Here is a 25,688-nt window from a genome sequence, read left to right as displayed (position 1 = left end):
GAAACACTGATTTACCTCTGATTTACTCAATGTTAATGTTTCCCTGTCCACAGTTGTCACCGAGACAGACTTTATCAAGTATAACGGAACATTCAACGACAACATTCAGGGAAACCTGGAGGGAAATTTTGTCCGTGCCCACGTGAACATGGGGGGTAAGGACATGTCCAAACTCCAGTCGTCCTTGGGAAGTTTAAAGAAAGAGGAGTTGGATGTTCAGAAGCTGCTTCGAGACTCCAAAGACAGGTCAGTCTTTCCTTGTGTCATGTCATTACCACAGCAATCATATCGTAACTGGGATAATTATAAAACGTGAAAGTGAAAGGTGTCTTCACTTTCAACAGTACTGTTTGCTTTGCCTGTAGAAGAACTGCAACCAGCATGAGTGATCTTTGGCCGGCCATACAGGTTTATTATATACAAGGGCGGATGTGAATGAACATTAACAGTAGTAGGAAAGTTACCGACTCTTGGTTTAACAACTTATGTTTGTACAAACTGTCCAAAAATAGGCTATATCAATAAAGGCATGAAAGAATCAAGAACAAATCAAGTAAGCTTAGGAGATGAGGTACTATAGGTGCAAATTGGTTGTTTATTTTCTCATTTTATACTGATACTATCAAAAGGTGTGAATAAACACACAAAACGTATAGAGTTCATATGAGGAAGTGACTTAAACAGGGTGACTACACTACACAAAAAAATCCAGAATCAAATCTGAGTGCAAAGGTTCGCAACGCAGTGCGTTTTGAGCCTTTAGAACTGCTATTTTCTCTAGGGTTTCTCTATGTGGTTAAAATGTAGCTCCTACAAATCGATGAACACCAAACCCAGGCAAGGAATTTGCGATGCTAAAACAGTGCATTACGTTTTTTCGTCATGTAAAAAGTAAATAACTGTATACCTTCAACCCCTAGAGTAACCCCTGTTACAGAAGGGAAGTTAATGCGCAATTTAACAGAGAACTATAAAAGAGAACTTAAGTCTATTGACTTTGCTTCATTGGTTGTTAGCATTTACAACAATGTTGTTTTACTCCATCTGTTTAACAAATAACTATACATAAAGTCAAACTCCATACTTCTCCTTTTGATTACATCAAGCTTATGTCCATGCTGTCTCACACAGTGTTAAGCGCAAACTGTCACAAACACAGCAGCTTGTGCCAATAAAAACAAACACAAAAAACAAAGTGTATTTTGTCTCTGTGTTGCAGGGTCATGGACATGTCCCACTCTCTGGTAAAGCAGACCATGGAGAAGCGTAGAGAGGTGTTTGGGGTTGTGAAGGAGAGGATCATGACCTCTCAGCCCTGCTCAGTCATAGAGGAGGTCCAACAAGGTGGACAGTGTGGGGGTCTGCTGAGCCTCTGCTCTCCCAGGAGCACCAAGGTAAGGTATGACAACAACAACACCAGCTTCTCTAAGACTCAAAACTAGGTCATATGATCAAGTCTCTCAGGGTCATGGACTCAGAACGACCTAGATAGGAATGCACTGTGTGTGTTATCAACCACTAGACTGTAAACTGCAACCTTAAAACTGGATCGCAAGACATCATTATAATGTTATAAACTAAGAATAGATTAGATGGGGGAAACAGTGCAATACTGTTGGTGAGAGACATTTAACATTTGTACCATGATCTTACAATTTAGGCATTTAGTAGACACTTTCATCCTGAGCAAGCAAGATCGGAGTAATGGTGTTAACCACAGCCAATAAAAGACAGGGTTAATGATCACATAAGTAGAGTGCAAAGAAAAACAGTTTAGTAGGATACCAGATCATTTCATATACAACTCTCACAGTGTTGCCAAGGTTGTGTATTTCCCTACAAGGAGTACAAATTAGTTTACAAACAAATAGTTTGCTATTCCATTTCCCCAAATATGTAAGCATCTGGCCAGTTGCTTGACAACTTGATACACAACATTCTTTATTTTTGAACGTTCTCTGTTTGGTTTTGAGTGTATTTTCTCTCTAGCCTCTTTGTTTATCATGTTTGGTCTACAGGTGTCCATAAAGGAAAATGGCAGTCTAAGCAAAGACAGCAATGTCACCCTGGAGATTCCCCCCCACACTGCCCTCGCTTATGGTCTCATGGAACTAGTGGTAAAACTCAATGGACACTATGGTGAGGTCCTGTTCAACTTCATTTTATAAACTGCTATTTTTTGTATTTTTGTTTTGAAACCCTTGTAAAGTATACAGGCAGTGAATTCTTCACCTGAGTGGATTTGTAGTAAACAATGTAAAATAAATTCAGTAAAAGCAAATAACAGACTCCTAAAATTTATGAAATGCCACCACAAGATGTGGCATGATATCTTGGCCACAAGATGTAAGAAGGGGGCAAGACAATACATAAAAAGTAGCAACACTGTGAAACTAGATGATATGAGTTAGCTGAGTAGGACTAGAGTGTAATATTGTGTTTTGTTCTATCCACAGAGCTGTGTCTCATGTCCGACACTAAGGGAGGTTTTGAGGTGGATGGGCCTGCTAAGGAGCTAGTCGGGGCCCCTGTGCATGCCTCTCAACATAGCTGCATAAAACAAGGTAAACGAAATGGCAGAGTAACAGTTAAATTATGTGGGTATGGTATATTCTTTACATGATCCGTTTATGAATTAATTGAAGGGTTTAAATTTAGAACAGAAGTCTCTGTTCTAAATTCACTGAAAACACCTAACCCCAACCCCTGAAATACTTAACTGTATTGACCTGAACTGAGGTTCAGGTCAATACCAGTGGCGTTCCCAGAAATTACATTTAGGGCAGGCGAGATTTATTTCTCTACCTCCCCCCCCTCCAAAGGGGTGGGGGGGGTACTCGGGGGAAAATGTCGGGGGGAAATCACGGGGGAAACAAGTTAACAACAACACTACACTGACTATAAAACTGAAAAACGTTAATAAAAACAATATGCAAGTATAATCAATCAATCAATTATTCGGTCTCTTCATGTTGTAGTTTAATGGCTCAAGCTGCTCTCAGACTCAGAGCCCCTTTTATGCCAGGTGAGTACAGGTGATGGCCCAGACCCCCACACCTGGCACTCCTGGCACCCCATGAATATAAAGGCATACATTTGCATCACTATAGGCGACGTCGCTCTGCTGAATGGATACGGTAGTGATTGGCTGCCTGCTCGCGTAAATGGACGAGGAGGTCCGACGGCCATTATTCTCTTTGGATTTTTTTCAGTGCCAGTTTTTCAGTCTTTTACTTAATTTTTTAGGGGAGGCTAGATTTTAGTTGGGCAGGCGGCCGCCTGCCTTGCCTCTATGGTGGGTACGCCACTGGTCAATACTATGCTCCTAGTGTACACCACCCCTTCACTTGTGGATTATATGGTGAAGGATGACTCACATTCTGACAATATAACTTTTTTCTGCATCTCTGATCAGTGCCTCTGGCTTTTGCACCACTAAACTCTCAAATGCGAATGCTAGTGCTGCACGATTAATCGAAAAAAGATCGTGATCTCGATTCAGACACCTATGCGATCTCGATTTTAAATTATGACGATTTATTTTCTTTTTGCTTAAAGGTATAGTAGGCAACATTAAGCCTATATTAGAAAAATACCTCTATATATATATTTTGCATTTTTTCCCCTCTATCAGCCACTATATAATGATGCTGGGGTGTTTTCCTGCATTGAAAAACACTCCTCTTTCTGAAATCCGTATTTTCCCTACTATTTAGGTTACACATCCGGGTATCCGGTGCGTAAATTCACGCACGCATGTGCGCATCCGTGCGCGTCCGTGTCCGTGTGAACTTTTTACTTTCGGTTTTAAAATGCTCTCAAACTTCGTTTTTTAGGCACATAATTTACTTTTCAAAAAGCGTTTGGATAGAATTTAGTTGTTTAACTTCATATATGTGGTCAATTTGTCATGAAAGAGCCTATTTAAAAATAAAAATTCGGAGAACCGGCAGGGGCGGGCAGTTCCGCGAATTGTATCCCAATAAAGTAACCTATATTCGGCATGGCCCGTTTAGAAGTCTGCTTACTCTATGGAAGTCCTCCGTGCGTCACCCCCTGGTGGTCGGGGAAACGAACTGCTGGATTTTTTCCCTTTGTTTATCTCTGGTTCTCTGATTTTTTATTTTTAAATAGGCTCTTTCATGACAAATTGACCACATATATGAAGTTAAACAACTAAATTCTATCCAAACGCTTTTTGAAAAGTAAATTATGTGCCTAAAAAACGAAGTTTGAGAGCATTTTAAAACCGAAAGTAAAAAGTTCACACGGACACGGACGCGCACGGATGCGCACATGCGTGCGTGAATTTACGCACCGGATACCCGGATGTGTAACCTAAATAGTAGGAAAAATACGGATTTCAGAAAGAGGAGTGTTTTTCAATGCAGGAAAACACCCCAGCATCATTATATAGTGGCTGATAGAGGGGAAAAAATGCAAAATATATATATAGAGGTATTTTTCAAATATAGGCTTAATGTTGCCTACTATACCTTTAATATTTTTATATTTACAAGAGAATTGTGTGAGAATCGTGTGAGAATCGTGATCTCAATTCTTATGGAGGAAAATCGTGATTCACATTTGAGCAAGAATCGTGCAGCACTAGCGAATGCAATGTCATGCAGTACACCAGTACGGAAGCATTTGCATTCGTTTTTTCTCCTCTCATTCAGATTCGTCATTTAATTTGTCACACATCAAGCAAAAACATGTTTAGAATGGAATCCTGGGTGACAACTGTTAAGCAACTGCTTTGACCTAGAATTTGTTGTTGATCCACATGTGAATGTATTGTTCACACACACCTGTAGGATTAGTTTCTATTAGATTTCTATATTGATAATTTTATTCAGACTTGTTGTTTTCTTTTTCTTAAAGGTATAGTAGGCAACATTAAGCCTATATTTGAAAAATACCTCTATATATATATATTTTGCATTTTTTCCCCTCTATCAGCCACTATATAATGATGCTGGGGTGTTTTCCTGCATTGAAAAACACTCCTCTTTCTGAAATCCGTATTTTCCCTACTATTTAGGTTACACATCCGGGTATCCGGTGCGTAAATTCACGCACGCATGTGCGCATCCGTGCGCGTCCGTGTCCGTGTGAACTTTTTACTTTCGGTTTTAAAATGCTCTCAAACTTCGTTTTTTAGGCACATAATTTACTTTTCAAAAAGCGTTTGGATAGAATTTAGTTGTTTAACTTCATATATGTGGTCAATTTGTCATGAAAGAGCCTATTTAAAAATAAAAAATCAGAGAACCGGCAGGGGCGGGCAGTTCCGCGAATTGTATCCGAATAAAGTAACCTATATTCGGCATGGCCCGTTTAGAAGTCTGCTTACTCTATGGAAGTCCTCCGTGCGTCACCCCCTGGTGGTCGGGGAAACGAACTGCTGGATTTTTTCCCTTTGTTTATCTCTGAATCGCCTACAATCCCTTTAAATTATCATGTTTTTGTTAAGGTATTGTTTTGAACATTGCTCTAGTTCAAATATTTTCGTTCTAAAGTAAACAATCAGACACAGCAGAACTAATCAGTGAAATCACCTGACTCTCCTTTGCATGTTGATGGTAAACATTTTTAATAGATTTTTGAATGCATTGTACTACTTTACATTTTCAGTTTAACAACACGATTTAGCTTTCATTTCCTTTATCAACCCCACTGTACACACAGGGCCAGGCCGTTTTGACACCATATGAGAATGATGAAGTTGCACCCCATACCTGTTATTAATTTGTTCACTGACAGAGCTGGACAGGCTGAGCGATCATTTCCAGAAGCTGTCATCACTTCCTGCTTCAACTCGCTCCTCTCTACTCCAGCATTTGACCAAAGTCATGCAGGACCCCGAAGCTGTCAGCATGCTGGAGACTGTGGTAAGCAGCATGAAGTTTTCTTAACCACCTTATCCCTGGCATCCCTATTTTAGGCACATTTGAAATTGCCCAAATAAGAAAATATGTACAGTATATTTACAAAAATAGCACACAAAAAAAAAGATCTACAAGCTCTCGTAACAAGCTTTTAGCTTATAGTTCTGCTATTTTTAGAAGAAGTGGTTAAAGAATAAGACATAATTGTATTGTTTTCTTGCTAACATAGCCTATGGATAGTTCATGACTGGATGCATTTCATATAGCTCATATCTGGAAGCCAACAGAATGCCATTATCATCCACACAACTGTTAAAACAAGTCCCAGACCTGTCCTGTTGCTTTGGACGGGATAATATGTCATTGTGATAAACCTGGAATACTTTAATAACTTTATGACAACTTTATGAAGCACTGATGAATGTTTTTTGGATCTCCGCCTGCACACATGCACAATCCACATTGCCTCGTTTATATTCTCGTTTATAACGCTTTCACAGTCGCTTCATAAAGTTAATTATAATTTGATTACAAATTACAATGTCCAAGTTCATTACAAATTACGAATTACGTTGTCCAAACCAGCAGTACAGGTCGGGGTCTTGTTTTACACTCCTTGGAGCGATGGACGGTGGGGAAGCTGTACTTTATTATGTAGCTTTATTGCTCATTGCACAACCTTACTGGGCCGTGTATGTCGCAAACCGTCACATTTCAGGAAATGGAAAAAATAACCTGCTGTTCCAATGGCTCACATGGTCTATGACTCCCCATCATAGACCTATGAGTGGTCTATGACGGTCTATGTCTACCCAATGTGTCTGTTGTGGCTAGATGGGTCCATACTTATAAATAGGTGAATTGCATTTTTCAGTCTTGGACTTTTCGTTGGCTATGTTGACACTAAGAAAAATATACAATTACACAAGCCTTAAGGATAATTTAAATGTTTGATCTCAGCAGCAGACCCTTATTCCATATGGCGTTAGCTCAGACCAATGAAAAGTCTTGTTAACACTAACAGTGGAGGCTTGAGCAGAATTGTATTCACATTGATTGGTAGAAATGCCCCTTTTAAACTCTTGAGCTGTTTTTACATACCTTTATCATAGGAACAAGGATTATGCATTTATTCCGGGTAACATTTCTCAGCTATTATCAATTCACATGATTATTAATAATTCCTAATCGGCAACTTCTAATAGGCTCCGTGCATAACTGTAGTCCTAGGTTCCCAGAAGGTGGCATACGTTTGGAAACGCATTTCTTTCTTTATCTTTTTTCTTTTTACCCGCTTTTTTCTCCACAATGTAGTCGTTATGCCAATTGATTCTTCCCCTCACACATTTCCGTGTTGTATCCTACTGACTCACCTACCAGTGAGGAGCCCCCATCGGGACGACGTAGAGCCTTCGGCCTACTCTTCCCACCCAACACTCCCTGTTGACAGGTGCCGCCTCAGCCCGTAGGATTATGTGCAGCTACAAATATCACCCTCCAAAGATGTTGAATACTTTTGAATTTTTTAACACAAATCTTCTCTTCTGGTGGTCCCTGGCACAAAACCTTTTCAGATGGGGGTCCGCGGCCAAGCATATATCAATTTGGCGGTCCTTTGGCACGAAAACGTTTGAGAACCACTGCTCTAGGAGCCTGGGACTACGGTTATGCACAGAGTCTATTCCTAGTAGGGCTGTCAACTTTCCTCAGAAATGATATTCGAATATTGGTCTTAAAAATGTGCAGATATTCGAATATATTCTAATATTATTATTATTATAATAAAGAAATATATATATTTTTTTAATCCCAAAAAATATGTATTATTATTATTTTCTGACAAACAGTACAAAAAAACATGTATCGAGTCCTCGGATCCAATAAAACATATCTTTTGTTTGTTTTTATAACTTCATACATTGTTTTTTGTATTGTCCCTGTCAAATAAATATAAAAAAAGGGTATTTCTTTTTAAATTCGAATATTATTTTTCATATTCGAATATACATATTTTCCCAATATTCGAATAATATTCGAATATTCGTTTGACAGCCCTAATTCCTAGTCATTGATTCATAATTCCTAATTCTGGGTCAGCATTTCCTAACGGTCTGTCCTTTTTATTCAGCTGACGTGTGCTGATGTTGAGACCCCTGACATGGAGGCTTTTGGGACAGAGTCTGCGAGACAGAATACCGAGGCTATATTGGAGCTCTTGGAGCAGTCCAGTCGAGGGGAAGAGGAACCTCCAGCAGACAAGAGCCCCTCCAATCGCCATGCCGTTCATCTTGTCATCAGTGCCTTGGACGGTGGGGATGGAGGCTGTGCTTTGTGTAGCATTATTACTCTTTTCACAACCTTACTGGGCCTTGGATGTCCAAAAGTGACTTTTCTGGAAATTAAAAAGGTTCCAATGGATCCAATGTAGTTACTTTCCATCGGTTAGATATAGGGGTCTTCAACGGGGGGTCCGGGACCCCCTAGTCCTCAGAGTTACTACAGGGGGTCCGCCAAATCTTTGTGTGATAGGATTTGTTTTTTTTGCATGTACCACTTGAACCCTAGCATCCCTTTTCTGAGGAAAACTTTAGCCAAAAATAGAAGATCTACAAGTTCACCACGCCTCGCGCTGCGAGGCGTGGTGAACTTGTAGATCTGCTATTTTTGTCAACGTGGTATATAAGTGTAGAGGAAAAAAAGAGCAGACCTAATAAAATAAAAAAAGTTATATAGAGGGGGTCCCTGCTTCATCTCTCTCTCAGCTAGGGGGTCCCTGGCCTGAAAACGTTGAAGACCCCTGGGTTAGATAGTTGTGGGTTTTATAAATATAAAACCCACTTTTAGTAGGGCATTCATTCATGAAAAAACATGAAAAGACAATCTCTTACTCGTCATATCGCATACAAGATTTCTGCCCGACAGTGACATAATCTGAAACATAATTCCTGAAACCAGAAGCAGATTTCAACTCTCAAGACAGTGTCAATAATTCTTAAGAGACAAATCCAAACTCTTACTGTACGTTATTTGTCTTCCTGGTAATGTTAAATGCAGTTTAACAAGATTCAAACGCTGTAAAACTAGGACATGACGCGGCTCTCAGGATCAGCCTGTGATCATCTATGGTCATCTATGACGTCAGTCGTCTATGACGTATCTATGGCGTATGACTGAAATCTGGGCGAGGTTTCAGCGCGATCACAGCTCCTTTTGACTTCCATTAGGACATTAAAGTTAAATATTTCAAAAGGTATGACACACATACACAGACAAATAGACCATCATAGAGGGCTAGCCTCTTGCAGAGCCACACCATAAAAAAAATTAAAACATGAATCATGACTTGACCTGAGGAATACTGGTTCCATTATCAAAGTGTTTTGTGGGGTCATTGTTTTTCAGAAATGACAGATGATGGTCTTGCTGTGCTTGGAACATGCTGCAGTCCTGAGCTCTTACTGGTCCTGGAGCTGCTGGTGAGTATTGTTACATACAACAGCCAGATTAACTACTTCCAATCTTGGTTATGTCTTTACTGTAAAAAGGAAGAAAGAGCTCGCAACACATTGTGATGCGATGCGTAGACCCCCCCTCCTCTGTTTTTAAGGCCATTTCGGGGTCTTTGGTATGGAAATGTTTGGGAACCTCTGTACTTATGAGGCTCAGTGCTGCCATACAGAACAGATGTGTCTAATAACAAAGTGTGTGTGTGTGTTCTACAGGTACAGTGTGTGACAGGAAGTGGGGAGATGTCTCTCAACAGTTCACCTCTGGCTCCACTGACTACAGAGGTCTATGAAAGGATAGAAGGTCTCTTTGCCTCTGCTAATATAGCCCTGAGCAGAGACACAGACACACTGAAGACAGATATCAACCAACAGCCAGGATATCTTCCTCTTGTCCTCTGTATCGCCATTAGAGGGCTTGCCTCATTAGCCCGCAGTGTTTGATGTTGTGTGATGATATGCAGGGATATATGTTATTGAATTCTTCAGTTCAATTCAATTTATCCAAATGTGTCCACCAGAGGGCACCAAGTGCAGCTCAGTTATGCACATTGCACACCTTTAGGTTGCCTTGTGCATTTTCATTTCACCTAGATATTTTTCATGTCATTGCAATACAACCATGCTGTTCCACAGTGGTCTTTAAAACACTTGTCTTTGTCATAGATACAGTCTTTGTTTATTACTGAACACTACCGTTTTCACAAGTGTCTGATATGGTCTTTGTTTATTACTGAACACTACTGTTTTCACAAGTGTCTGTATTCACTGAAGGAGAAACAGACTGCAGACATGTTCTCCTGTTTTGGTTAGGCTTAACAGTGTCTTTCCATCAATGTGTACTGTATTGGGCATATAATTTAGATATGTCAATTATCAATAATCTTACCACTAAATCATGCATCCTTAATTATTTGTGCACTGTACATGCACTGATCACAGCTACATGCCTGATCTGGGCATAGTTAGTACTTTATTCATGGTTTTAGTTTTTTATGCACATTATGCCTCATATTGAAGACATCCACACTAATCATGGTGCAGTTCTCTGACCACAAGGTTGTACACTATTTCAGTGATTGTCAACCTTTACAATTTCAAGGACCCCCAGTTTGATATGCATCCCCGGACCCCAACGTTGAGAAACAGCGTATGTGTTCTCTGTGCCAGAACCGTGATAATCAAATAAATTGGTGCAGTAACAGTACTATGGTGTTGTTAGCTATCTCTGAATCTGTTTTTTACTTCAATAGCTTATTTTTCTGATTTAAAATATGCATATCCTTTAACAGAGTCATGAAGTCAGAACCTTGTTACAAAACACCAGTTATTTATTTGACGCATCATGAAAATACATATTTTCTCTGTTATTGTAAAATATAACTTTTATAAGTATATGGCCTTTATTTAAACAGCGGTTAGGTTTTAAGTAATATCACATCAGAAGGGATGGTTTGGCCGAGACGCGGCACCCTGGTTGAAGTTACTTTCTCCCACACAAACAGCACCATAGACACTTGCCTAACAATCAAACACATGTAAAAGGGGTATTTCATTTTAAAACACTTCTGATGTCATTTTAACATCATTCTGTGTGCACCCCAGACAGTTTTAGCTGGATTCCTTATTTTATCATACACATCTATTATATATGCCCACCAAACTCCACTTTAACCATTTTAGATTTGTTGAAAACACACAACTCTCGTTCTGGTGACTGATGTTGTCCTAATGCGTGAGGGGTTGTTTTTTCAGTCACTTTATAAAAGGGGGGGAAAAGCCGTTTTAAAAGAGTCTCACATGGTTAAAATGGAGTTTGAAGTTGAATGGGCTCATTAGATATAATGAATATCTAAAAATTGAATCAAGCAACTGGGGTGCACACAAAAGCCAGAGTAGACACGTGTTTTCAATTGAAATACCCCTTTAAGTATTGATCTAAATGTTACTGATACTTAAAAGGGATAGTTCTGAGTTTTACATTTAAGTTTGATAACTACTGAATAGCTAGTCAGTTGACTAGCTATTCAGTGATACTGGCATTGTTTCCATTAGTATTACTACAAAATCTAATAATATTAGATTTTGTAGTAATACTACTGGATTATATATTATATAATCCAGAGCACAGCGGTGTCGCTAGCAGAAAAGAACATTTTCAAGCTTTTAGATGGCGGCGGCACATTGTTAGCTTGAAATGCAGTTAATTTCGGCAAGCAACACCATCTTGTGATGAAGTATAAATTAAGCTTAACAAGTCTTAACGGTTTTATGAGAATCTTGGAATAAGCGACATCAAACCCCAATGAAAAAACCTGAACTATCCCTATCATGACTCACTGCACTAGAATGACAAGAGACATAGTTAAAACAATACAGTATGAATACACATTTCTTTTGTCATTTCCCCACGTAAATGGCAGCTAAGACTTACTGGTAATGACAAGTACGCTTAAGTGAATGTAGCATTACAAGTGAATGTAAGAGTGGCTTAAAGGACCATACCAGACTAAATACATTGTCTACTCAGCTTCAGCCATACAGTACGGTACATCATCATTAACGGCTTACTTTTTAGAGGTCGTGGTTGTCTTGTTTACATTTTGTCCAAAGCCATTAAAACACTCCCAACCTCCCCTGAACAGTTACCTAATCAAACCTGTAAGGTTAAGTCACAGACATTTGACTTCTGTTTGTAAATCAATCTGAGTATATCCGACTATTTTCGGATATACTTTTCAAATTCACTTTAAAATGCATTAAAACTCAACGATGATGTGAAGTTCTACAAACAAATAAAAACACTTACATTGTTATATTTAGTGTATAGCATCAAATATCTCAATAATGTTTCAAGTCCCTGCAAGTTGATTTTCACATCGTACTGAAATGAATGTTAATCACTGGCTTCCGTAACCCATTAAGACAACTCAAACTTTTTCATGTCAAGGACCCCAAAATGTACATGTATTCGGCCGCGGACCCCCATCTCAAAATATTTTGTTCCAGGGACCCCCAGGAAGCAAAGATTTGAATTAAAAATGTTCGCTTTAAACAATATATATTCAAAGATTTGCACACATTTTAACGATTTTTCTAAAATAGCAGATCTACAAGCTCGTAGCGTGCTACGAGCTTGTATATCTGCTATTTTTGAATAGCCAAAGTGTATAATAATGCTTTTTTAGCTCAAATCAAAAAATGGGTCTTAATGGGTTAAAGACACAACAAACCACAGTATGCTTGGAAAATGGTTGGCAGTAATGTCAAGTATATAGTGAGTCATTAAGCTACACATGTCAGACCACCGGTATGGTCCTCTATGTTTGCGCTCAAAGATGGGAGGTTAGGGGTTTTGAAAAAGAGGTGGTCTCGTTTCCGGACGTATCCGGGCAACAAGCTTGTAGTGACGGTATTAAGTACTGTACATGAACATACTGTAAACGATAACACTGAAGTACCCCCTCCAGACGCACACACACACACACTCCTTTTTCCATTAAGCAGGCCCTCCTCAACGTCCCACAATAAATAAAACGGAAACCTATATACGCATATATCGGTCTAAAACTCTTAAAGTTACAGTTGAGGACATTGATGACAAAAAAATAACATTTTCTTAACACCATGACTAGCTTTTCTTTACCAAATGCTATTCCAGTAGAAACATGATTTACTTAAAAAACAAAACCCCAATAAATAAGTACACTTCCTGTGTGTTGTGAGCCGAGTTGCATAGTATGCAGAGGAAGGGAAGAAACTGGCAGTTGAGAGGATGCTGAGCCCCAACGGCTGTCCAACTCTTTAGAAGTCTGTTATACATTAGTGGTCCCTGCCTCCCCCTCCCCAGGCCTAGCAGCAGGGGGCAGTGTAGTTCCTGATACACGCTGTTCTGTTCTATGTAGGAGAGAACTTCATCATGTCACAGCTCATGTAGAAACACTTGAGTAATGTGAGGTTGCTTAAAGGCACTACTTTACGGTTAGAACGTCTCTTATGAACTTCTGCCATTCATTTTGTGGGGTTGTTCTCTGTTTCGGCATTGGCAATGTCCACAAAGTGCACATGCATTTGTAATAAACAAATGTTTTGTGAGTGCATACCAACAAAAATAAGGCTATAGTTCAACCCGAGACACTTTGCTGCACGTCATCCCACCTCTCTGTTCTGCCTTTTCCTGTTTCTCTGTTCACTGTCTATCAAAATAAAGCAGAAATGTTGACAAATAAATATACCATAATATATATCCACTTCCACAGCAAGGAAACATATCATTTACCGGATCGAGGTAACTGCTTTAAGTCTCTCTATGTAGATGACCAAAGTGAGCTCTACAAAGAAACAGCAGCAGCATACCTCTATCGTCACTCAATGTTTAAGAACTATTTTACCCTATAGACGCCTGCAAACCAAACTATGGAAAACCCAACTGTCCATGTTGAATTGATTTGTATTTTTTTCTACGGTCTTTTGTACAGCAGATGATGGCGGAAAGCCGGCTGTGAGCTCGTTTGACTCTGTAGGTAAACAACCTTTCTTCAATCGCGAGTGGGACTAAGATTGGCATTCCCCTTTTTAAAGTGACGTTCTACGTCTAAGAGATATAAAAGGAGTGGTCATATGCAACGCCACATTAACCTGCAACGTTTCTCTATAGAGTTGGATGTGATGTTCTCTCCTACTCGGAGAGAACGTTTGGCCTGTATCAGAGCTACGTGGCGTGTGTCCTGTAAAAGCAGCTATTCTCAGCTCATCCTGGAGACCGCACAGTACTGCTGGGCTTTTATTATGGCTGTCTAATCAGGGACCTGTCTGTGACACCACATTAACCCCCCGGTTAGAACAGAACAGAGAAGCAGCAGCGGGCTGGGTCTCCAGGGTCTGAGCGGAGAAGCAGTGCTGTAAACGGAGCCAGGACAGAGTTAGTACACCCAGCTCACTGGAACCCACTGGGGCTCTACTAGCAGCCTCTCCGCCGACTCCAGCAGCCTCTCGAAGGCCTTGTCCAGATTGTCATTGACAATGGTCAGGTCAAAGTAGTGGCTGTACGCTCGACGTATCCTGGCGCTCTCGTCCACCGTCTTCTTCAGGTCGTTCTCCTGTTACAGAGAGAGAGAGATAAGAGATGAGAAGAGGGAGGGATGTCACTTTGATCGGTTCTATGTAAGTGAAGAGCACACACTCGTAAGACTGCAGCTTTCCATTAAATGAGCCCACACAGGTTATCTTGAAATGGCTTAGTATGTACGCTCACAGCAAAGCAGGAAAAGGCCCCCTGGACGGTGTCTACACAAGAATGCTACGAATGGCATTTGGGGGTCAGGGGCGGACCACATCAGAAACGTGGAACCTCTACGGAGGCCTCCCACGGGGTCACAGACAAGGTCAGAGAGAGAAGGATGAGGCTGTAGGTCTGTGCACTGCGTCAGGCACCCGGAAACTGGTGGCAAGCCAACTGACACTGTGGGAGCCAACCCAAGGGAACAGCCAGGAAGGGAAAGAGATGCACCGCCTACGTTGCAGCAAGACAGGGGAGCTTAGCAACACTGCAGAGCTCAAGACCCTGATATGCTAGAGGAGGGTGTGGAGGGCAGCGATTCAGGAGTCCAGAGTTGGCTAGACCGCACTCTCGCATCGCATCATTTACAATCATTCAATGTAATCACATTCTGTAAGAGCTATCTCTATACTAGTCTCCAGTGGTGGTGGTGGTGGGAATCTGCCATTCCCAGCAAATATGCACAATATATTACAATCTGCAAATTGCAATAATTTGCAATACTAGCCGATTTGTGTAATTTTTGTACAGAAAATAATGCATGAAACAGCTATGCTAAACACAAGTTAACCCGTTAAGACCTGGAACGCAGCTGTGTCACTTTAGGTTTCTTTGGCTATTCAAAAATAGCAGATATACAAGCTCATAGCGCGGCACCGAGTGCTTGTAGATCTGCCATTTTTGAAAAATCGTGAAACATTTTTTTTAAAATATTGTTTTCAAAAAACTGTTAGGATTTAGAAAACATTTTTAAGAATCGCCTCAGGTCTTAACACATTGAGTGCCAATCGCGTAGATCTACGCGAACCTATTTAAAGCCGCCACGTGCCAATCGCGTAGATCTACGCGAACCGCCGGTTCGCGTTGATTTCACCAAAAGTGCACTTTCGGAATTTTTTGATCCATTTCCGGTTCCGGTTTGACCACCGGAAACAGAATTATTTGGGATCCGGTTTTGCCGATCCCGTCGGCCCTCGTTCTAATGACGAAACTGAAACTCCATTTTATCCTTGTAGTTTTTTCTCCTCGCATATCACTGTTTAACGTAAACCGTTCTAACTACAACAATGGAGCTCCGTTTGACACGTGGTTTTCACTGGTAGAATCAGTGAGATGTCGGCGATGTTTACAAACAGTGCACAGCTCAATCTTAAGGATTTTAACAAGGTCTATGGCGACGTGAAAAAAACAAAAAAAACAACAATAACACGTTGGCACTGGTGAGTACATTATGAGATTAACGTCTGGCATGGAATGTGTTAAACACAAAAGAACAGACAATTAAAAACAAATGAAACAAACAACAAATGTCATAAAAGATAGAGTACATAGAAGCATCTACATTAAAAAAAAGTCATTCTATGAAGGCCGGTGTATAAAGGTGCGTTTTCAGAAAGGACGTGGAGACTCACGGTGAGCAGTTTGGTGGTGAGTCCAGCGTCCACCACAGCTTTGTGCATGGTTCTCAGTGTGTCCAGTTCAGGAGCAGCGATGAACACCACAAATGGCATAAACTCTGCCGTCTTCAAGACTTTCAGAGCCTAGGCAAACAAACAAAAAAATCACAGGATTTTAAAGACATTTTCCAGAGCCACATTCAAGCACATTTCAGAGACATGTAATAGAGAATAAAGTCACTGCTTGGGTCTAGTTTGTAGCTGCAGGTGTCGTTTGTAGACCGTACAAACTATATCCAAGATCATAGAAACACCAAGAGACTCTACTTAAATCATTTGATTATTTGTAACAGTATAAGTAAGCCTTGCCGAGCCATAGGGCAGGAGCCATCTCCTGTTTCCTTCGCGTGATGCAGCTTGATGTACAAGTACACCCCCTGGGCATGATGCTAGTATGTCGCAGGAACAATCCAATCCCTGATGCTGAATGCCAAGCAGGGAGACACTGGGGTAGGGCTGCACGATTCTTGCTAAAATGAGAATCACGATTTTCCTCCATAAGAATTGAGATCACGATTCTCACACGATTCTCACACAATTATTTTGTAAATATAAAAATATTAAGCAAAAAAAAAATTTATTTAATTGAAAAAAGTGAAAATCGAAAATCGAAAAAAGTGAAAATCGAGATCGCATAGGTGTCTGAATCGAGATCACGATCTTTTTTCGATTAATCGTGCAGCACTACACTGGGGTCCCATTATTAGAGTCTTTGGTATGACCCGAACCGGGGATCGAACCCCGACCTCCCAGTCTCAGGGCGGACACTCTAAACACAAGGCCACTGAGCTGGTAACAGTGAGTCACTTCAAAGCACTCTGTTTGATGAATAGCTAAAAAGCACCTTATTTTAACATAGCATTTTTAAAAGTCAAAAGCGTCTCTTTGCAACAAAACTGGTCTCATTCAAGGTCACAAGGTCACAGTTCAAGCACAATGGTTGTTTTTAGCCTGGAAACTTTTCAACATCTTGTAGTATTCGTAATGTAAGCATCCAATCAAAACCACACCTCTGTTTAGCTAATATGCAGTAAGCATTATTAATCATTTTAAATTATATTTCTCCTAATTTAGTTATTATGCCAAATTCCAATTCCCAATAGCCCAAGTATTGTAGCCCCTTGCTAACTCTTATAGTTGATCCATTACATTACATTACATTACAGTCAAGTGCATTCAACATAGGTAGGGAACGAAACTACTAATCACCAGAAGTCTTAAGTGCATTTTCTGCAAAAACAAACTGTACCTAGCGCTAAGGTAAAAGTGCAATATATCAGCTACCTACTTCCTTAAACAGATGAGACAAAATAACAAAATCAAATGAGTAAGAGCTAAAACAAATAAGTGTATCAACTAAACAAGATCCAATAAAACAATACAACAATAAAACAAGAGTTCGTACAACTAGTTAACAAGTAGGCCAGGCAGGATCCTAGGGGAAGCTCAGACAACCATGTGTTTCCTCCTAAATACGCGACATCAAGGCTCCTTCTTTTCACCTGACAGTGAGGAGTTTCAACGGGAGGAACACTCTATTCCTCCTAGTTCCACAACCCACTGAATAGGCTGAAGGGGTCGCTAGTGCTGCGACAGAGATCACCCTCCTGTGAACACGGAAGCTAGAACACCCGGCCAAGCCGAACACATCGCGGAGGACATGAACCCCTGGTGAGAACTTTAACCCTGTGCCCCCTCATTGCCCCTGCATTATGTGATGACCACGATACCACAATCTCGGCAACCATCACACCTACCTGCTGCCCCAGAGTACACACCTTGTATGTGTGTGTGTGTGTGTGTGTGTGTGTGTGTGTGTGTGTGTGTGTGTGTCTAACCTGGGGGTTAACATCCAGGATGCAGGTGCGGCCCGCCTGCACCACCTCGTGGATGGAGTCGATCTTTGTGCCGTAGAGGTTTGCGTCGTACTCTCCGTTCTCCAGGTAGCGGCCGTCCTTGATGTCTTTCAGCATCTCCTCTCGCGTCACAAAGCAGTAGTTCTGTCCGTCTCTCTCCTCCTCCCTCGGCCGCCGTGACGTGACTGCAGGAAAGGTGGGGGGGTTGGGGGAGGAAAAGAAGGTAATGTGGTTCATGGTCATCATGGTCAACTCAACATTCAGGTTAAATTGTTTAAGCAATAAGCAATTACACTCTCTATACTTAGTGAAACGGACCCGAGTTGCAACTGTACTTGGTCTGTTCTCGTTTCCTTCTACGCCAAAACCTCTTCGCCAGAAAAGGCAGATCTACATGCTCATAACGCATCACGTTGTGACGCGCTGTGAGCTTGTAGATCGGCCATTTCTGGCGAAATGTTCCTCCCAGAATAGGGAGCGTTGGGGATCAAGTGGTTAATGAATAAGCAGTCTAATTACACCTTGAGGCCGATTCCAAAAACGCCTTCTAAAACGTATGTTTTCCTAAAAACGTATGTTATTAGGAACTTATGTTGCTATTATATCTAGCAACAACTAATGCGACACAGATGCTGTCTCGGATTGACCGGTAAAAAGAAGAATAGGTGACAACAGGTCATCTGAAGAGCCATGGTCACTCACAGGGGACGGTGGTGGCGTAGCGCAGCGGGTTGACGACGATCAGTCTGTTCTTCAGGCTCCGCCTCCCCACGCCCTGGGCACCAATCAGAATCAGCGTTTTCCTCTGAAAGGGTGGCATCCTGGTCACCTCCTCGTAGATCTGCAGCTCGTAGCGGTCAAACTCTGGTCAGGACCACGCACAAGCACACACACACACACACACACACAGGCTGCAAGTTTAACTTATCTGTCTCACCAACACAGCAATGCAGTTTCTAGCCAAGTGGATAAGAATAAAAAGCTAATAACTCTATTTCTATAGCACCTAAGTGTACTTCACAGGAAGCTCTTAACTCATTGGCCGCCATTATCGCATTAACGCGATCTAATAAATAGCGCGCTTGGCCGCCAGGATCGCATTAATGCGATCTAACGTCTTTATTGATCTTTATGCTCTGATCACGCTATTCTGTTATGAATCAGGCTAAGTTTCGGGTTCCACTTACTTCAACCACCACTGCATCCGGTTCCATGACTTGGGTTCCGTTTTCGGTTTTACATTTTTCCCCCCAGTCATTTTCGACCATAATAGGGAAACAAACGGTTTTTCACACGCTATGAAAAGCGATCGGAGACCTCCCCTCCTATAATCTATGGTCTGGGTGACGAACAGTCATCCCCGTTGTGTATCACAAAGTAATTTTCGCCGATAACAGAATCTGAAACATTTCACTTCCGGTTCATGTGTTTCACTGTGTGAGTGGGTCTGGGAGGGGGCGAGTGTGATCGAGAGGCGATCAAGCTTGGTATGTGCTGCTCTCTGGTGGTGGAACGATCAAAACGATTCAAGTGTCAAGGTAGACTTTCTAGATGTGAATTAAATAACAAAATAACGAAACAAAAAAACACGAAAATCGCTGGCAAGGGCTGCTATGAACGAGGTTTTAACTCTGGCAGTCAATGAGTTAAATACAAATAAAAAAAAACATAAATGTGTTTTTTTTAAGTGCATAGTCCTATTTATAGGGCTATGCACATGTGTCATGTTTCACTAGCCAATCACAGTCCTGAATAGACTGTGATTGGCCAATCACGGTGCAGGGTTAGGGGGGTACACTGGTGGCCAATCACAGCGCAGGGTTGGGGGGGTGCAATGGGTGGGGGGGGGGTACAATGGTGGCCAATCACAGTGCAGCGAATGTCGATGTCCAAACCTCACATATAGGGGCGGTTTCACCGCCCAAAAACATGTAAAAGGCAGAATAACCAGTACACACCTGCATTCTTTGCCGTCAGGTACATCATTCTTTTCTTCTTTTTCTTTCCAATCAACGTCCCGCATAGCATCCCTGAAAGGCCATAAAAAAAATGGATCAATAACAGGAAAATATCAGATATAAGACTATAAGAATCAAAAGCAGCATGTATCAATGTGAGCAATGTAAATACAAAATGAACCGCAGGGGAGAACTAACATCAAATGTTTGCCGGGCATTGTGGGTAACTGAACAGAGGGTAGGTCAATCTCATGATAGTGAAGTTCAGTGAATAGGAGTTAAAAGACCGTGTACCAGAGGTATCCCAGTCTCTCCTCACAAATGCTTTCCTCTTCTCCTCCAGGAACTGACTCGGGATCAGACCCGTGTTGCCACCAACTACATTGCTTGCCTACAAGAGAAAGCAGAGGAGTGATGATCAAACTGTCAATCTGTTTTTCTGTGAAGGCTAGGATTACATGTTGACCAAATATTGTTCTATTTCATCCCTGCTGACCGCCAGAGGCAGTGCTTTAACCCATTAAGACCTGAGGCGATTCTTAAAAATGTTTTCTAAATCCAAAGTTTTTTTTTTATTCATGATTTTTCAAAAATAGCAGATCTACAAGCACGTAGCGCTGCACTCGGTGCCGCGCTATGAGCTTGTATACCTGCTATTTTTGAATAGCCTAAAAGAAATCTAAAAGTGACACAGATGCGTTCCCGGTCTTAATGGGTTAAAGCACCGCCTCTGGTGGTCATCCGGGATTCATAGAACCGTAGTTACATACGTAACTATCGTTTTATCAGCAGTAATGAATGTATAGACGAATCCACAGAGCGCTCCCCCTGGCGCAAATCATGTCAGAATGTACACCGCAGCAGGAGTCTGATACCACAGCGCTCTGTGGATCCGTCTATAGACAGCCATAAGCTGTACAGAGTTGAGCAGGTCAGTTAGTTGCCAACTCAGAAATAAAATGGATGAAACAAAAACAAGACAGAGTCTAATAACAGCATTGTCTCCCTCTCCAATCTTAAACCATCGATAGATATGTGCAATGTAATGGAGAAAAGAAATGTCACTATTAGGGGTGGGACGATATATCGATATCGCGATATATCGCGATATTCTCCCGCGATTAATAATCGATATACTGCCGGAAAAAAACGATATTAGTTTGTGATACGTTGTTTTTCCGACTCTGTATTTGTGTAATGATGATTTTGAGCTGTTTGGTGCTATTTTAAGTGTTTATGAATTGAATACAAGGACTATCGTGATATATCGTTGGTGAAATTTCATGCAATATATCATGATATCGCAATATATCGAATATCGTGATATTATCGTTATCGAGGGCCTAATATCGCCACAGATATCGTATCGTGAGATACCCATATCGTCCCACCCCTAGTCACTATGTCTACACTGCACAGGGACAAACGTGAGTATTTTCCTCTGTACCGCCATTCCTGAAATTCTATTACAGTACGTGACTAGTGTGGTACAAACATTTACCGGCCGTGTGGCAGATAGAGATTTACTCGCCAAATGGAAAACCCACCCGCATTTGACGCTTGGTGGGTGTTCATTTTGGACCTGGACATGTATATAATCATTTTAGACCTGGACATGTATATAATCACCTGCCACCAGTTGGGGTCTTCCTTGTTGACTACATGAAGGATGTCTCCCTTGGAGAAGGACAGGCCTGCATCCTTGCAGGGGATCAGTTTGTCTGTGGCAGGGTTGTAATTAAAATGGGGCTTCATGTAAACCTGCAATTCAAAAACATAAACACAGTGAATATTAAGCCCATTTATCTACGGTATGTTGCTGACTTCAAGGACCACACATGTCATTGCCCATTCACAACATCGGTCATATATTTAACATAAATCTTGAAAAGGTCTCTCTAAATAGCTTTCTTGTTAAAATCTCTTTTATATTTACATTTGCCCCTTAGTAAATGCTGTTCAATGCCATTTAGGTTGTGGAAAAACACACATTTTGAAGTTGCTAGGCATAGGTAATTCACCCTTGCAAAGAAACAGTGGGAAACACAGGCTTGTGACTGAGTATAATTCAAAATTCAAGAGATTGGAAAATCCATGCTCGCAAATGTTTTTATTAGTGCTACAAAAGTGCATAGCAAGTTACAGAAGGCTACAAATAAAACACGAGATGCACCACATGTTTTGTGCTCTTCCTCAGGCAGCATAAATGTTAACTCTACCATTTGAATGTACACTTTGATAACAAATCTTTCACTAGGCTACAAATAAAACATGAGGTGCAACCACATGTTTTGAGCTCTTCCTCAGGCAGCATAAATGTTAACTCTACCATTTGAATGTACACTTTGATAACAAATCTTTCGCTTTCCATGCTGGAAGCAGTTTCTGGATCTCTTTTTAGCAGTACAGTATGTTTAGAAAAACTTTCGCGCACCTAGAATAAAAACTTTAAAAGCAGGTGCGAAGGCAAACAAGTGCACATCGATAATAAAAAGGAATACGCCCGCACACTGCCGAACTGCACGGTACAGGAGCAGAGTTATTAGAAGAATGAATAAACCTGCGAGCCAAAGATTTACTTCTCCATTCACTTCCTGGTTAAAGTATTTGGGAAATATTCTGTATCTCGGCTCCTGTGTTTTACTATGTATTTTTGGCGAAACATGCCATTTTAAACTGGGTGAACGGGAGGTCGCGATGACTTTTTTTTTTCTTCACGGAAGCACAGTGAAACCCTCCGTGGTTAGCAACCATCAGGGGATCGATCATACTGGAGATGAATATTCTGTGGTTCTTGAAACATTAGTCAGAATGCTTAAAAATGCTGGCAGAAGCTACAGCCTGTTTTAGAAAACCCCTGGCAGTGAATGTGTTAATAAACAACAAATCTGACTTGCTTTTGGACAGCCCCATGTGACGGGTACAAAAATCAACTCTGCGACGAGCGACACAACAGACAAAACTATAAAAATGGGTCTGTGACATAATGGGTCTGTCAAAGGTCAGTGACATAACCCAGCAGCAGGTGCTCTGTGCGAGTCTCCTGTGACAACAAGTTACAGTAAGGAAGGGTCAAGGGGTGTTCCTGAAGGTGGTGGTGGAGGAGGAGGAGGGTGGTGGGGAGGGTTGGGTGGGAACTACTCAAGGGGTTCTCGTACTCCTGCTCCTCATTGCCCTGGATAGCCTTCTGTGAGTTATTAATAGGCCTTCCCTCCCCGAGCTCAGTTTCAGCGGCCTGGCATTCTGAGTTAGCAGCAGGCTCGCTCTTTGCTGCCATGACAGGTATGACCCTTTGCACAAGTTAACTTAAAATGGCACGCATGTACACAAGCGTAAACATAAGCGCATGAGTGCAAAGCTTTATGAGGTGCACACAGAAGCTATGAGTATATACAGTACGAAGCATTTTAATAAGTTGTACTTGCTTTAGTACTTAAATGAACATTTATTTAACACTGCTGCTTTTGTCCAGTGTCTCTGTATTCTAGCGTTCAGCACTGCAATGTACTTATTTAATTTGATTGATTTAATTTGAAAAAAATTATAAAGTTAAGCTAAATACATTTCCAGACTAATTATGTATTAATAAGAATAATTGGCTGATATATGGAATATTATATTAAAAATATATGGCATATTATATTAAAATATTATACAGTATGGTATAATATTTTATTATGCATGTATAATGTTATATAAATACCATGTATAATATTGTTTAATAACATATAACGGTATAATATTATATATGGTATAATATATTAAACTAATTATCAGGGTTCCTCACTGGCAGGTTATATAGGGTACAACAGCAGTGGCAAGCAGTGGAGGATTTAATTGGCAAAATGCCAATAATAGCCAATAATCTGCATTGTTTTTATACATACTTGAGAAAAACAAAACAGCAGTTTTATACTAGTGAAAAGATATAAAAAGCATGGTTTTATACTGATGAAAATATATAAAAAGCATGGTTTTATACTGATGAAAGGATATAAAAAGCATGGTTTTAAACTGGTGAAAAGATATAAAAAGCATGGTTTTAAACTGGTGAAAAGACATAAAAAGCATGGTTTTAAACTGGTGAAAAGACCAAAACAGCATGTTTTTATACTGGTGAAAAGATTCAAACAGCATGGTTTTCTACTGGTGAAAAGACCAAAACAGCATGGTTTTCTACTGGTTAAGAGACCAAAACAGCATGGTTTTCTACTGGTGAAGAGACCAAAACAGCATGGTTTTCTACTGGTGAAGAGGCCAAAACAGCATGGTTTTCTACTGGTGAAGAGACCAAACAGCATGGTTTTCTACTGGTGAAGAGGCCAAAACAGCATGGTTTTCTACTGGTGAAGAGACCAAAACAGCATGGTTTTATACTGGTGAAGACACCAAAACAGCATGGTTTTATACTGGTGAAGACACCAAAACAGCATGGTTTTCTACTGGTGAAGAGGCCAAAACAGCATGGTTTTCTACTGGTGAAGAGGCCAAATCAGCATGGTTTTCTACTGGTTAAGAGACCAAAACAGCATGGTCTTATACTGGTGAAGACACCAAAACAGCATGGTTTTCTACTGGTTAAGAGACCAAAACAGCATGGTTTTATACTGGTGAAGACACCAAAACAGCATGGTTTTCTACTGGTGAAGAGGCCAAAACAGCATGGTTTTCTACTGGTGAAGAGACCAAAACAGCATGGTTTTCTACTGGTGAAGAGACCAAAACAGCATGGTTTTTATACTGGTGAAGAGACCAAAACAGTATGGTTTTATACTGGTGAAGAGACCAAAACAGCATGGTTTTATACTGGTGAGTTGTGTCATCACCTGAGGAGGTGCCGGTGTGTCCCGGTAGCTGGGAAGGACTTTGAGCGTTACGTCCCCATTGCAGTCTTTCAGTAGTTCCTGCAGCTCCCTGGGGTCACTGCCCACCTCGCGGCCGTTCACCTCCCTGATCACATCCCCGGGGTGCAGCATGCCCTGCCTGTCGATCATGCTGCCATGAAGGATCCTGGCAATCACCAGCTCACCCTGCTCCACACGGAACGTCACCCCCTGAGAGAGAGAGAAGTTATGCATACTGTAACTATTTCTATCACTTCTTGAGGTTTCATAATCAGTTTTTTTTACTGTAAGTTGCAACGTGACACAGCTCTGTTTTCACATTTTGTTCCTTTTAATTGTACATAGCACGTACATTTCTTAGTTTTTACAATTTTATTTCATTTTCACACTTGCTTTGGCAATGTAAACGTATGTTGAGAAAGTGAAGAAAGAGGGCCAGAGGGAAAAGAAGAGAGAGGATAGAGGAGAAAGAGATGGAGGAAAAGGAGTGAAATATAGAGAGCAAGGAGGAGGAAAAAATACAAAGACAAAAAGTGAGAAAGGAGAGAGGACAAAGAGAGTAAAAGGAGAAAACGACAAGAGAAAGTAAGGAAGATGAGCGTACAGAAAGAAAGAAAAAGGAGAGAAAGACAGCCAGAGAGAGGAGAGAGACAAGAGGAGAGACCGAAATAGAGTGAAAGAGAGAACAACAGAGACGTATGCCTATGAAACATCAACACCTCATAAATCACAGTAGAGGTGCATTTCATTGAGGTTGTTCCGTTTCTTCACTGTGATGGAACATATCCACACCAGGCAGTCATATAAACGGTGCTGTTAAAGGGATATTTCACTTTCAAAAAGAAATGGGGTCATTTTATTGTCTACTCAGGCTTTTGGGAGCACCCGGGACAGTTTT

The 25,688-nt window shown here is 40.9% G+C and overlaps 2 protein-coding genes across 3 annotated transcripts in view; one reads left to right on the top strand and one right to left on the bottom strand.

Annotated features, from left to right (window-relative positions):
• gsdmeb (gasdermin Eb) overlaps window positions 1-10,604 on the top strand; it is an 11,888-nt gene extending 1,284 nt beyond the window's left edge. The window contains exons 3-10 of the mRNA XM_080426264.1: window positions 54-246; window positions 1,220-1,394; window positions 2,019-2,139; window positions 2,457-2,564; window positions 5,767-5,894; window positions 8,020-8,200; window positions 9,294-9,367; window positions 9,614-10,604. Of these exons, the coding sequence (XP_080282390.1) occupies window positions 54-246; window positions 1,220-1,394; window positions 2,019-2,139; window positions 2,457-2,564; window positions 5,767-5,894; window positions 8,020-8,200; window positions 9,294-9,367; window positions 9,614-9,841 (1,208 nt within the window). The 3' untranslated portion in view covers window positions 9,842-10,604. The remainder of the gene's footprint in view (window positions 1-53; window positions 247-1,219; window positions 1,395-2,018; window positions 2,140-2,456; window positions 2,565-5,766; window positions 5,895-8,019; window positions 8,201-9,293; window positions 9,368-9,613) is intronic.
• Window positions 10,605-11,788: 1,184 nt separating this feature from the next.
• The window catches only part of pals2a (protein associated with LIN7 2, MAGUK p55 family member a), a 29,276-nt gene continuing 15,376 nt past the window's right edge, over window positions 11,789-25,688 (bottom strand). For both annotated transcript variants that reach the window (XM_080425665.1, XM_080425666.1), the window contains exons 7-14: window positions 24,773-25,000; window positions 21,576-21,707; window positions 20,241-20,337; window positions 19,947-20,018; window positions 18,691-18,852; window positions 17,971-18,173; window positions 16,088-16,216; window positions 11,789-14,496 (exon numbers count right to left, since the gene is read on the bottom strand). In XM_080425665.1, the coding sequence (XP_080281791.1) occupies window positions 14,320-14,496; window positions 16,088-16,216; window positions 17,971-18,173; window positions 18,691-18,852; window positions 19,947-20,018; window positions 20,241-20,337; window positions 21,576-21,707; window positions 24,773-25,000 (1,200 nt within the window). In that variant the 3' untranslated portion in view covers window positions 11,789-14,319. The remainder of the gene's footprint in view (window positions 14,497-16,087; window positions 16,217-17,970; window positions 18,174-18,690; window positions 18,853-19,946; window positions 20,019-20,240; window positions 20,338-21,575; window positions 21,708-24,772; window positions 25,001-25,688) is intronic.

Source organism: Gymnoscopelus braueri, assembly GCF_963280865.1.
Source record: "Gymnoscopelus braueri genome assembly, chromosome: 4".
NCBI classification, from domain to species: domain Eukaryota; kingdom Metazoa; phylum Chordata; class Actinopteri; order Myctophiformes; family Myctophidae; genus Gymnoscopelus; species Gymnoscopelus braueri.
The sequence above is the reverse complement of the archived record's forward strand: the minus strand, read 5'-3'. Positions and strand labels throughout refer to the sequence as shown.